The 13377-nt window shown below is 41.5% G+C and overlaps 1 protein-coding gene across 2 annotated transcripts in view; it reads left to right on the top strand.

Annotated features, from left to right (window-relative positions):
* The window catches only part of LOC126293698 (serine/threonine-protein kinase 11-interacting protein), a 182219-nt gene that overhangs the window by 70494 nt on the left and 98348 nt on the right, over positions 1 to 13377 (top strand). For both annotated transcript variants that reach the window (XM_049987004.1, XM_049987003.1), the window contains exon 8: positions 11764 to 11893. In XM_049987004.1, coding sequence (XP_049842961.1) covers positions 11764 to 11893 — 130 coding nt within the window. The remainder of the gene's footprint in view (positions 1 to 11763; positions 11894 to 13377) is intronic.

Here is a 13377-nt window from a genome sequence, read left to right as displayed (position 1 = left end):
GAGATTCTGAAGGAATGTAAATAGGGTGTCTTGTCCTCGAGTCCAGATCGTGAAGATACCGTCAATAAACTTGAATCGAACTCTGGATGAGAAGTTGTGGTAACCTAGGAAGTTTTCCTCCAGGTTCTGTCCCTTCCTGAGAACACTAAGCTCTCAGCAGAAGAAAGGACAGCTAGACATATCGTGAAAACGTATTCTGATCTAATCGTCGTCCCTGCAAACAAATGTTCAACCACTGGTGTAATGAGTTGCAATGGCTACCTGATAGAAGGCCTCTACCAGCTGTCTTCTCCACCTACGACCACTGCCAGAGTGACCTCATCACAGATGTCCAATGTAACCTCCAGTCACAACTGAAATCCATGAGCTGTGGCCAGAACCTCTACCTGAAGTCTATCTCCCTCACCCTAACAACACCCCACACCCACCTCCTACATGATCCCCAAAATCTACAAACCTAACAATCTTAGCTGCCCCATTGTAGCTGGTTATAGTGCTCCCACTGAAAAATATCTGCTCCCGGAGGTGTCGATCACAATACCTTCGACCAATTGCCTGAAGCCTACCCTCTCACGTCAGAGATACAAACCACTTCCTCCACCGACTCTCCGCCACCCTCCACCTGTTTACCTGATGCATCCCTTCTCATCACTGTTGACGTTACTTTCCTGTTTACCAACCTACCGACTATAACCTGACTCTCAACTATCTTTCCTCTGAAGGGAAGGTATACAAATAAATTTCTGGCCCAAGCAGGAGCACCTGAATAGCACCATCCTATCCCAACCTGTTTATGGGCCATCTAGAGGAAACATTCCTAGCCTCCCAAAACTCCCAACTCCTAGTCACATTCATTGATCAAACAACGGAAAATCCAGGATGGAACGTAAAAATACCAGATAAGGAAAGTTGCTACTCACCATATAGCGGAGATGTTGAGTTGCGGTAGTGTGGTTTCAGATCTCTGAGACTGCAGACGTGTGTGCAAGTTGCATTTGCATGAGTGTATGTGTGTTTGCACATGTGTGTATGTGTGCCTACTGCTGACAAAGGCCTTAATGGCCGAAAGCTTTAATTGTGTGAATCTTTTTGTTGTGCCTATCGCGACTCGGCATCTCCGCTATATGGTTAGTAGCAACTTTCCTTCTCTGGTATTGTCAGGTTCATTGATGATATATTCAGGACATGGACTTAGGACCGAGATCCCCTTTCTGCATTCCTTCACCATCTCAAAACCTTCTCTCCCATCCGCTTCACACGGTACTTGTATGCCCAACGTGCCACCTTCCTGCATGTTGACTTCCTCCTCTCTGATGGCTTATTCCACACTTCTGTTTGTTCGGGTTAAACCCACTAACCAGCAACAGTAGCTCCATTTCCACAACTGCCATCCCTTCCTTAAAAAAAAAAAAAAAAAAAAAAAAAAAAAAAAAAAAAAAAAAAAAATTCCTTCCTATGTAGCTGTGGATGATATATCTGCAGTGATGAGAACTTTCTTGCCGGATATGTTGAAGGCCCCCTGAAGGCCTTCACAGACAGGCAATACCCACCAAACTTATCCACAAACAGATTTCACTTGATGTACCCGTACGCACTCTGAATCCACCCACCACACCCGAGATTCGAGTACAAATGAGTGACCCCTCGTCACCCAGTACCGCACTGGACTGGAACAACTGAGCCACATCCTTCACCACGGCTTCGATTCTTTCTCTTCGAGCCCTGAGAGATCCTACCCACCCGTCCTGAACTGGTGTTCTGTCACCCACCCGACCCGTACGACCCTGTGCCGCTCCCACTCCTGAGGTGCGAGATCTTCCCAATACGCCCACCCGGCAGCTGCTATACCAGTCCCGTCTCAGGTTTATTCTACCCCACGGGAGGCTGGGCAACCTGTGCGAGCTGCCACGTTATATACGAGCTCTGCTGCAAACATTACACAGTCTTTTACGTCAATATCACTACCGAACAGCTGTCCGCTAGGATGATCGTCCACCGCCAAACTGTCGTCGAGAACAGAGTTGACTACCCAGTGGCACGGAATGCGACCGAACAAAACACACTCAATTTCGATGGCTGCTTCACAGTTTGAGCTATTTTGATCCTTCCCTCCACCAACCGCTTCTCTGAACTACGTAGATGATAGTTAAACAAATACTAACAAAGAGATAGAGGGGCTGGCTAGTACCTACCTCAGCTCAGCCGGTAGATACACAAAACAGAACAGAAAATTTCCAGTCCTAGCTTTCGGAACTTTGTTTCTTCATCAGGGAGGAGAGAGGGGAAAAAAAGGGAAGAAGGGAAAGTGGATTCAGTCACTCACAACCCAGGTTATGAAACGACAGGGAAAGGTAAACAGGGACGGTAGTAAGGATGGAGGCATGGTCGTCAGGAGGAAGCCAAAGATATTCTACTGTAAGTACTGTGCCAACTTCGAATCTAAGGGGATGCATACAGAACTAAAGAGGTATGTGGTATAAAGATAAACACAACTATGTAGGAAGAAAAGATGTGTGAATGGCTAAAGAGGAAAGGGAAAGAGGAGAAGACTGAAGAGTAAATGGGAGTGAGGGTGGTTAACATAGGTTCAGTCCAGGGGCATGGCGGGATGAAAGAATGTGCTGGAGTGCAAGCTCCCATCTCCGCCCCATGCTGCCCCCCCCCCCCCCCCAAAAAAAAAAAAAAAAAAAAAAAAAAAAAAAACACCACAACAACAACAACAACCTACTCCAGCCCCGCTACTGGTGAAAGGCAAGGCCACGTGTGAAACTACACATGTCATTTATCAGCTGACATGCCTGCACTGCACAGCCTTTTACATCGGTATGACTACAACTAAACTGGCTGAGCACATGAACGGACACATACGAACTGTCTGCCTAGATGTCCAATACCCAGTAGCGGAGCATGCCCTCCAGCATAATTCTAGGGACCTAGGAACCTGCTACACCGTATGTGCCATTTGGCTTCTCCCACCCAACACTAGTCCCTCTGAACTGCGGATATGGGAACTTGCACTCCAACACATTCTTTCATCCCGCCACCCCCCTGGAGTGAACCTACGTTAAACAACCGCACTCCCATTTACTCTTCAGTCTTCTCCTCTTTCCCTTTCCTCTTTAGCTATTCACGCATCTTTTCATCCTACATAGTTGTGTTTCTCTTTATACTATATACCTCTTTACTTCTGTATGTATCCTCTGATTTGAAGCTGGTGCAGTACTTACAGTAGAATATCTTTGGCTTCCCTCTGACAACCGTGCCTCCACCCTTGCTACCCTCCCTGTTTACCTTTCCCTGTTGCTTCATAACCTGGGTTGTGAATAACTGAGTACACTTTCCCTTCTTCCCTTTTTTTCCCTCTCTCCTCCCTGACAAAGGAACAAAGTTCCGAAAGCTAGGAATGTAAATTTTCTGTATCTATCGGCTGTACTGGCCAGCCCCTCTTCTCTTTGTTAGTATTTGTTTCTCATCTTTATATGAGATTTTCCATTAATCATGTAGATGATAGTTAACCTTGCAACACGTCCTCTGCTCCCTGTAATTGTCCCGGCGCCAATGTGCGGTAAATCACTGTCCTCGCACCCTCAACCCGACAGTTGCCCTTTTCTCCTTTCTGTCAGCTCCTGCCAATTAACATCCGCATGTCACTTCCAGTGTGTGCCGCTTTCCACTGGCTACTACAGTTGTGTGTCACGTGCCTGTCCTGCATATCTATCACCTGACTCTCCTGCATTCCCAGATGGGAAACTGGCCTCCCTCCTGGCCGATGCCCACCCCACTCCCGATCCCTATCCCTGCCCCCCACCTCCTGCCTCTGTCTCCTTCAATCCGACCCGCCCATAACTACCCCCACAACAGTGAATCCGTGTTCCAAACTACAGCACTGGAACTGTTAGTCCAGCCGCCACCGGGTAGGGTCATAGGTAGAGCTACGTGAGATTAGCAAATAAACTTCGAAAATTTAGCATTTTGAAATTTGAATTTTTTTGGTTTCTTTATCCAGTTAAACGACAAAATTCTTACTTTAAAGTTTGATTTTTATTTTTCACTATTCCCAGTTTTCTTATAATAACAAAAAGAAGAAGAAAATAGGAAACTGATTATTTATGGAACACATCATCATAATTTTATTTCTCATTCAAATTACCACTCACTATACACCAATATAAAAATGTTTATCTATTGAACTGTCAGTTGCAATGCTTTCAAGTTGGGGAATTATTTTCGCTACATTAACAACAGCAAAATTGTCGAAATTTAACTTCGCACCACGAACTACAGGTTTGAAGATCTTGCCAATGTTTTCGTAAAAAATATTAGCTGGGTCTGGTGCTGCGTGTTTACATAGCTTTAGTAAACTTTTCATAGCAGCAGATTTAAGACAACTTTTTGCAGATGCTTTCTGTGCCACGTTTTGGAGTGTGTTCGGAAGTTTATGGTTATTGTCCGAAATAAAACCGCAAAGACGCGCCTTCCATTTTTGTCACTCGTTTCGTCAGTGATAATCACAATAGGTACATCCTTCACAGAATCTCTGATTTCTTCTTTCATTTCGTCACTGCAGTTACTGACATATTCTCGTCGTGAACTTGGTATACAACCAGCACCGGGTACATATTTGTTCAAAAAGGACCTAACTTTGTTATTTAATTTTGTCAATGGTATGTTGGCCTATAAACACATTTTAACTATATCGTGGTGCATACATTCATTGTCAGTTTTCACTTTTTTGGCTCTGTCTAACATCTCGCCAATAGCAGCTTGCCTTTGTGATGAAGTTCCTGCAATCACTGCAGACACTTTTTTTGCCCTGTAACTAGCACTATTAATGTGTGTTTCTAAATTATCCTCCTTCTTCCAGTTGAGCCACTCATTACAAAATTGACACATAAAAGTGTTTTTATCATGAAAATAAAAACCACCTTCTTTGGGATAGCCACTGCATCGCTCTTGCAAACTGACTTTATGCCTACCCATTTTTAGCACACTATTATCACTTCGCAACACTCGCGAAACATTACATACACGTGTTTACACCATACAGGCAGATCCACACACTGCAGCCAACAAACATTGGTGCCAAAGTTTTGGAGCAAAATCCAACACGCGCATACACAGAAGCAACGGTCAGATCCTACTGGAGTCCACTGAAGTAGGCTATCTCAAACAAACCTAATGTAAACACACAATCGATTTTGAAGGGTATCAGATTGTGAGGTTACGTCATGTTTTTAAAAATTTTCGGCTAATGTGGACGGAGAGACGTTTTGTGCAGTTCAGTAGAAGTAGGAAATTAGACTGAGTGTGAAATTGTCTACTTCTACTTTTTAATTGAAGAGTAACAGCTATTGCGGTAACTAGAATAGCTGATATCCAGATGTCATTTGTGTAAATCGGACAAGTAAAATCGCTAAAACAAGGAAAAGAAATTCGGTTTTTGTCTTATGGAAAATATCTTGATTTTAATAGTTTTCGCTAAAATATGCTAATTTTAATGAATTTTGCTGAAATTTGCAAATTTTAATAAATTTCGCTGAAATGCGTTGATTTTGCATTTTATCGCACATTTATAGCATAAACGAATTTCATGTAGCTCTAGTCATAGGTGTGTGAATGTGTGTGTTTTCTTTTGCGTGTGCCTATCATCAATTCAGTGCCTCTGCTTTTTGGTGGGTGGTCGTCTTCAGTCCAAAAGGATTTACGCTCTACAAGAACTTCCATACATTTCTCTCTTGTTTTACTGTTTCAAAATCTTACACATTTTAATAGTGTATTTTTAAATAGCAAATCTCAAAAGTGTCTTCTGTTTTATTATGTCCGCACAATATTTTCTTTTACCTTGAGAATGAGTTTGGCTATTACTTCTTCTTCTTGTTCTTGTTTTTGATCTTGGTACAGTTGTTTTTTCCCCCTAAAGGGATAATTCCATGGTTCATTGTATATCTGTATACAGACTTAATGAAATATCACAGGTTTTTGTTTCAGTTTTCTGAAGTATATTTATAATTTTGTATCCAAATCACATCTAAATTACACAATATCCATATTACAGTGCAGAACTTCGACATGGCCGACATACTACTACAAATACCACAAAAAATTTATATCGAAGATTTATAGTACAGACGTTCTGATACTTCCATTGACAATGACTTGTAACAAGCAGCATTCACTTTTGTTGTGGCTGTGCTGTCTTGCAATATTTTGTTTTGTGGTACCTGGCAGGACGAAGAGAGGGTGATCGTTTTCCTCTCACAACAACACAAAATGCACACTCGGTTAAAATACACTTTATTACAGTCTAACAACCCTATCACAATAAAGGTCAGAATTTAATAACGATTGTGGTGTTGCTCACGCTGCTAAATACTGCGTTTTCGGGCAACAACAGTCATATTATGTGGCAGGTGTGATTAGAGCACAGTTAATAAAGTCATTTCATGTAATAATAAAAAAAATAGGCACTCATCTTTTTGTGTTTCCCACACTGGTCTCGTCGTAAAATCATAACTCAGCCGTTGAAAATCTAGGTGGTTATGATTCCAGGCTCGGATGCAAAGAGGCCTAGGTTTTATTCTGCTATATTCAAAAGTTTTGTAGATGTGCTTCACAAACCATTCTTGAGGATTACACTTTTACTGGACAATGGTGATGTAAAAAAATAATCAGCACTCCGAATTCAAGTTACACTTCCTTTTAATTGCAATATCACGTGACACACAAACATCACTTCACAATACAAAACATACTTGAAAACATCTTCCTCACATTTTATAAGCCAACTACAAAATGCATCTTTCCAACATGACATCCAAGACTTGACCTTTTCAAGGTCCGACTCTCTAAGAACTCAACAACTGTCTAATAATCGCTTATGCACGCAAAAATCAGAGTTACAAGTACGTCAAAGATCATAGCGACAAAAGAAAGAATACACATAAGAATAATATCATTGCAATATAAACATATCGATGTATCACAAATGAAATCAAATCTGAATGTTGTCTCAGAAATATGTTACCTACTTTACAGAAATACAGTAGAATATTGCTGGTATCAAGAGGTTGATGTGAGGTACCATAATGGTTAAGTAATTCAAGTACCATTACAACAGGAACCAATTGAGTATTTAACTTCAGTAATGTCCAATCCGAAGTACTGTAGTTAACTGCAAACAAATACATGTACTGATTCTCGAATCTCGTCTGTGGCCGTATCACAACTATATACAATGACTAATGTTCCCTCGCAGCTAGCTTAAGTGCCAGGAGACGACCGTCACTGTGGAAGACCAGAACACAGTTTGACGAGATGGCAGTGTGAACCGAGTCCTGACGCAACGTACTGTATCGGCGTGTAGCCTGGGGCCGTGTCTCGGTCTTCTCTTGTCGTAGGCGTCCCTAGTTCAGTACCTGCTATACAGTGTTTCCTAGTGCCGACCCGTGTGCTGGTGAAGGGTTACGCCAGCACATTCCCCCCACCCCCTCCCGGAAAAATGCCACGCCGTTGTCTCGTGCTGGAGATGTGAATGACAATGTGGAAGAGGCAGGAAGCTGGTCGTAGAGATGAGCTGTGACGCGTAGCTGTGGAGGACACTGTACTCCCAGCCGTACCCTGCCTTCTGGCTTGTGAGAGCAGAGGATCGTCCTCCAAAAACACTCCCCAGGTTACTCGTTGTAACGAAGCAGCGTGCCCACTGCTATCCTGTTTTGATTTTACACTCCTTCAGTAACTTAGTTAAGCAATGAGCTTTTATTTATTTTTCATTTTCACTACTCAGATTCCGACTACAGATTCTGTGGCCTTCAGCCTCATAGTACAGAATTCAGAAGTAAGATTCGAGTGAGCTAATAGATTGAATTCAGCTATAAGACTGCATCCGAAAGAAAGCCTAAATTTTACTGATTCCAGCAAAGTGTTTAAATTAACCTAAAGTCTATTAGTTAAATAGATATTAAGACTTGAAATCTGTAGCCCGTATGACTTTCAGTGCCAATTGTGACCAAGCTACTAAATAATTCTGAGATCTGTTTCGATACTTTTGCTATCTTTATTTTTCTACGTAAAATGACTCCAGTCTCAACTTTGTAAGTGCATTAAGTAAGAATTAAGTAAATTTGAATAAGTAAAAATTATTGTTCGAGAGGGCGGCCACGGTTATAAGTCGGGAATTCCCACTGCGAATGCATAAGTTAATTCCACGTATTTAAATTGATACAGCTCACTCGTGTTATTTAAGTAATAAAACCCAATAGTTAACTTCAAAACCAATTAGAAAGGATCATTTTAACCCTGGGAAATTATCAACTATAATATATTAACAGAAATAGTCAAATATTCAAGCACTCGTCTATATAAGGTCCGAGCTGGTGCAGTTCTCAGTTAGTTCTCGGTCAGATTCTCACGGAACAAAAGTGCGGCAAGTCGGTTAATTTTTCCGGTCAGTACCAAAAGAGTGTAATTGTGAACACTGTTGAAGACTGGAAGTTTTTGACCTACTTAATGTGACAATAAAGTGTAAGAGGCCTGGTCACATGAATATTGTGTGTGTAACTGATAACAAACAAATGGCTCTGTGGTTGTCACAAATGTTCAACAATGAATACGGTCTTGACTTTTGATTTTGGAAAACTTAATCTATGATCCTGGCTTCTTAATTTCAGTGTGATATAGGTGAGACGGACGCAGCTACCGGGAAGACAATATTGAATAAGCAAAGCGAGGTAGGTTGGGAACACTGCGCACTATCTACTGGGTGAGGAAATGTTTCAATACCGGTACATCTGGTTGTGACGTGAACTGATAGTGGCACTAAAATAACGATACAGCCCGGCACGTTACAAAGTCCAGCCCCGGTGCCGTCTCCTAGGACCGTAAGGGCAATGGCGGGTCGGGGTCCATTGGGTCGCAGAGTGGTGACAGCAGAGGCGAGGACTCGACATCCGCCGGCTCGACCTGGTGTGCCGTGGCGGCACCTGTGGACTTCTGCGAAGGCTGCGTCGTCCCGCGAAGCCACGAATCTGAAGGAAAACAAGCAGCAAAACTGCGGGGCAAACGGGAAATACGAATTTGATTCTGGTGACGATGCTGCAAACTGTCGGGTCCCGCGATTAGATACATATATGTGTCAACACTTTCTGGATCTCGCCTCACTAACAGAGCCGATGTCGGCCACAAACACGGTTAGGCATTCGGTGCAAAGCGATACTCGTGGACCGTCGGCGGCACCAGATACTAGTGTAGCGGGACTTTGAATTTTGCCACACCACACTCGTTCCCTCAGATATAAATTATACCGTCGCAGCTGTATGAGTGCTCGACAGCAGAGAAAATATATAAGAAAATGAAGGTACTAAAATTGTAACTCTTTTTGTTTTCTATCTGCTTTTGTCTCTTGAGAGTGGGAGCTTAACTTACTTACTAGCTACTCTTGGTGTGATTAAGACAAAAAAAACTTATCGGTATGGAGACGTATTGTGGAAGTTGGAGGACGGAAGCAGCAACTTAAAATACATTGCATTCAATATCAAGATGGTTTTAATTTGTATACATTAGTAATTCCTGGACAATGAAATTTATTGCAAGATTTCGGAGCAGCTACGACTTTTCACCCAGAAATGAGCAGGAGATTTTTGGAGAACTGGACGCCGCACGAAAGAAGTCATGTTAACATGGTAAAGAATGAACTCTTGGCTACGCCATTCCCCACTGTTAATCACATTTTGTTATTCTCTGTTCTCTTTCAAATAATTTTTCTAGTGGAAATTGGTTTGACTTTTGCTCAGAAACGCCACAAGGACCACCCCAACAATAGCTTTTGCGAATCATGAAGTCCAATTTGCATTTCATTCTTTCCCTTTTTCACAGTCATTAACTATTTTAAAACTCCTTTTCATTCACTATTTCTTCCCACATTCTCAATCTTTTCTTTTCTTCTCTTCTCTTTTTCTTTTTTATTAGCCACTAAACTACGGTGAGTGAAGCTGTGTCCAACGGCAGTGGCTGTGTGGATGTTCCGCCCCGCGACGGTCAGTCGCGGGAGTTGGAGCGACGGGAGGGGAGAAAGAGGTGCGGCACAAGCTGTGTCTGGGAGGAGTGAAGCTCGACTGTCTGTCGTTTCAAAGTGCATACGAAGCACTCTGCTTCTCTATTGGACTGGGAGTGGAACGGAGCACTTGTTAGATGACGAATGCCATTTCGTTCACAAAGCTCTTCAGAGTCGAGTGATGTTAACCGAGGTCCATTGTCTGTAACAATGATTTCAGGCAATCCTTCATTGCAAAATATTGAGGACAACAGAATGGTGCTATGTGACACGATAGAATTCATAGGCACTACAAATGGGAGGTTGCTAAAAGAGTCTACCACCTTGAGCCAGTGAGTGTTCCAAAATGGACCTGCAAAGTTGATGCGCACTCGTTGCTGTGGGGATCGAGGCGTAGGCCGAGCTGAGAATGTCTGTATGAGAGACCACTCGGAATGTATAATAAACATTTCATTAAATTAATTTCCAGGTCAGTAACGAAGATTTAAATTTCTATTATTTTTTAATTATCGTAATAAATGGCAGAAGGTTTTCGACAACACGAATCTAATATTCTTGCGGGTGTCAGCTGTCAGTTGAAATGTAGCCTCGTACGCAGAGGACGAGTGACACTCACTGTGCTGCCACAGTCTTGTAAACTCCGCATTGAACAGAAAACGGATGCAACTGAGCAATTATTTGGAAATAAATCTAATGCAAATATGTTGAAGTAAAATTTTATAAATGCATACCTGATCAAATGAAACAGCAAGTTTAGTATTATGCTTATCCATTATGGATATTTTAGAACCATAACTGTATGTTTAATGTAAATAAGTTATACAGAACTGCAAAAGTCACCTTTATTATTATTATTATTTATTTATTTATTTATTTATTTATTTATTTTCAGCATTTACCATGTTTGGCATTAACATGAATACCACAGAATCAGTAATACAGAGTTATTGTATCTGCAGTGAGATGCAGCTGTCTGTATGACTAGGACCTTTATATTGAAATAAATAACAAATCTTCAGATGAACTGTTGACTTATTTCTGTTGTTATGTTAACATGATCTGGGGTATGATCAAGAGCAGATTCTTTTTATTTTAGCTAATGGTATATGTAGAAGAGTTATAGTGATTGTAATGGACTAAAGCTGTTTGTATGGCTGTACATTTTATATTTAAAATATGAACAAAAATTCTTTAACTGTTGACTTATTTTTATTCTTACATTAGAGTGATTTGGGATATTGGTAAAGGCAGCTAGTTTGGTATTACCAGCACTTTTCCTTTATTTCCAAAATATGTTTAATAGTTTTAAATATTGCTCATCGGGTGGATTTGAGTGGATTAATACAGCACGTACGTGTCGTGTTACAACTTCGGAGTAACTCGTAGTGCTTTGTGGAAGAGGAAACTGACACTATTTCTATAGGGCTCACAGTTTTTTATAGATTTAAACCTTCGAAACACGTTACAGAAGTAAACAGACAGTTACCGGTAACAGTAAAATTGTTCTCTCACTCAATATCGGAAACAGTCGCAATAAATTCTGAGCAAAAACTTTGCACGTAAATGTAAATTTATGCAATGTCATCGGTATTACCGTTCATATTTGTAACACTACAAACTGTGTGTTGAGTGGCGACTTTCACTCCTCCCATTATTTGTATTCCACTCGTGAGTTACTTCTTTTTTTCTCAGTATTGTGAAATTTTCTTTTTCAGGTAGACAGTGTGGAAGTGGTTAAGGAAGGAAACAGCAACACATTTGATGACTCGTGTGAACACACTCTCTCATCGGAAGAAGAGAACGGACAGCGAGAAGAGGAAGAAATAATTCCACCGGCAGATGACGGTAATAAGAGAAAGACAGTGTGTAGCTCCTCGGGCCTTTTAAAAAGTCCTGTGCGGTAGTTATTACAGCCCAGACTACTCTAGGTGTCTGGGAACACCGGCAGCAGGCAAAAGTTACATCTCACATTCCTGAACCTCCACTCTCGTAAATCGGCACCACTGTAAGCGGCAATCACATCTTAGTACATTAATCAATTTTAAGACACTCATTTAACGCTGGCTAGCAACTGCGCAGTTTTGCGCACACCGGTCGGACTCCGCCACTTCGTCTGGACTCGGTCATCTAGCTTCTGCATGTGACCACTTCACCTGCTTCATCTATATCTACAGGGTGATCAAAAACTCAGTATAAATTTGAAAACTTAATAAACCACGGAATAATATAGATGTTGTTGTTGTTGTCATCAGTCCTGAGACTGGTTTGATGCAGCTCTCCATGCTACTCTATCCTGTGCAAGCTGCTTCATCTCCCAGTACCTACTGCAACCTACATCCTTCTGAATCTGCTTAGTGTACTCATCTCTCGGTCTCCCTCTACGATTTTTACCCTCCACGCTGCCCTCCAATGCTAAATTTGTGATCCCTTGATGCCTCAAAACATGTCCTACCAACCGATCCCTTCTTCTAGTCAAGTTGTGCCACAAACTTCTCTTCTCCCCAATCCTATTCAAAACCTCCTCATTAGTTACGTGATCTATCCACCTTATCTTCAGTATTCTTCTGTAGCACCACATTTCGAAAGCTTCTATTCTCTTCTTGTCCAAACTAGTTATCGTCCATGTTTCACTTCCATACATGGCTACACTCCAAACAAATACTTTCAGAAACGACTTCCTGATACATAAATCTAATAATATAGATAGAGAGGTAAAAATTGACACACATGCTTGGAATGACATGGGGTTTTATTAGAACAAAAAAAAAAAAAAAAAAAAAAAAACAAATCAAAGTTCACAAACTTTCCGACAGATGGCGTCGTTTGGTGATGATCGTGTGCTCAGCCGCCACTTTCGTCATGCTTGGCCTCCCAGGTCCCTAGACCTCAGTCCGTGCGATTATTGGCTTTGGGGTTACCTGAAGTCACAGGTGTATCGTGATCGACTGACATCTCTGGGGATGCTGAAAGACAACATCCGACGTGAATGCCTCACCGTAACTCCGGACGTGCTTTACAGTGCTGTTCACAACATTATTCCTCGACTACAGCTATTGTTGAGGAATGATGGTGGAGATATTGAGGAATTCCTGTAAAGAACATCAACTTTGCTTTGTCTCACTTTGTTATGATAATTATTGCTATTCTGATCAGATGAAGCCCCATCTGTCGGACATTTTTTAACTTTTGTGTTTTTTTGGTTCTAATAAAACCTCATGTCATTCCAAGAATGTGTGTCAATTTATACCTCACTATCTACATTATTCCGTGATTTATTCAGTTTTCAAATGTATACTGACTTTTTGATCACGCGGTACATCAGTACTGTG

This window comes from Schistocerca gregaria, chromosome 10 (assembly GCF_023897955.1).
Source record: "Schistocerca gregaria isolate iqSchGreg1 chromosome 10, iqSchGreg1.2, whole genome shotgun sequence".
NCBI lineage: Eukaryota > Metazoa > Arthropoda > Insecta > Orthoptera > Acrididae > Schistocerca > Schistocerca gregaria.
Note: the sequence above shows the minus strand (reverse complement) of the source record. Positions and strands in the feature narration are given on the sequence as shown.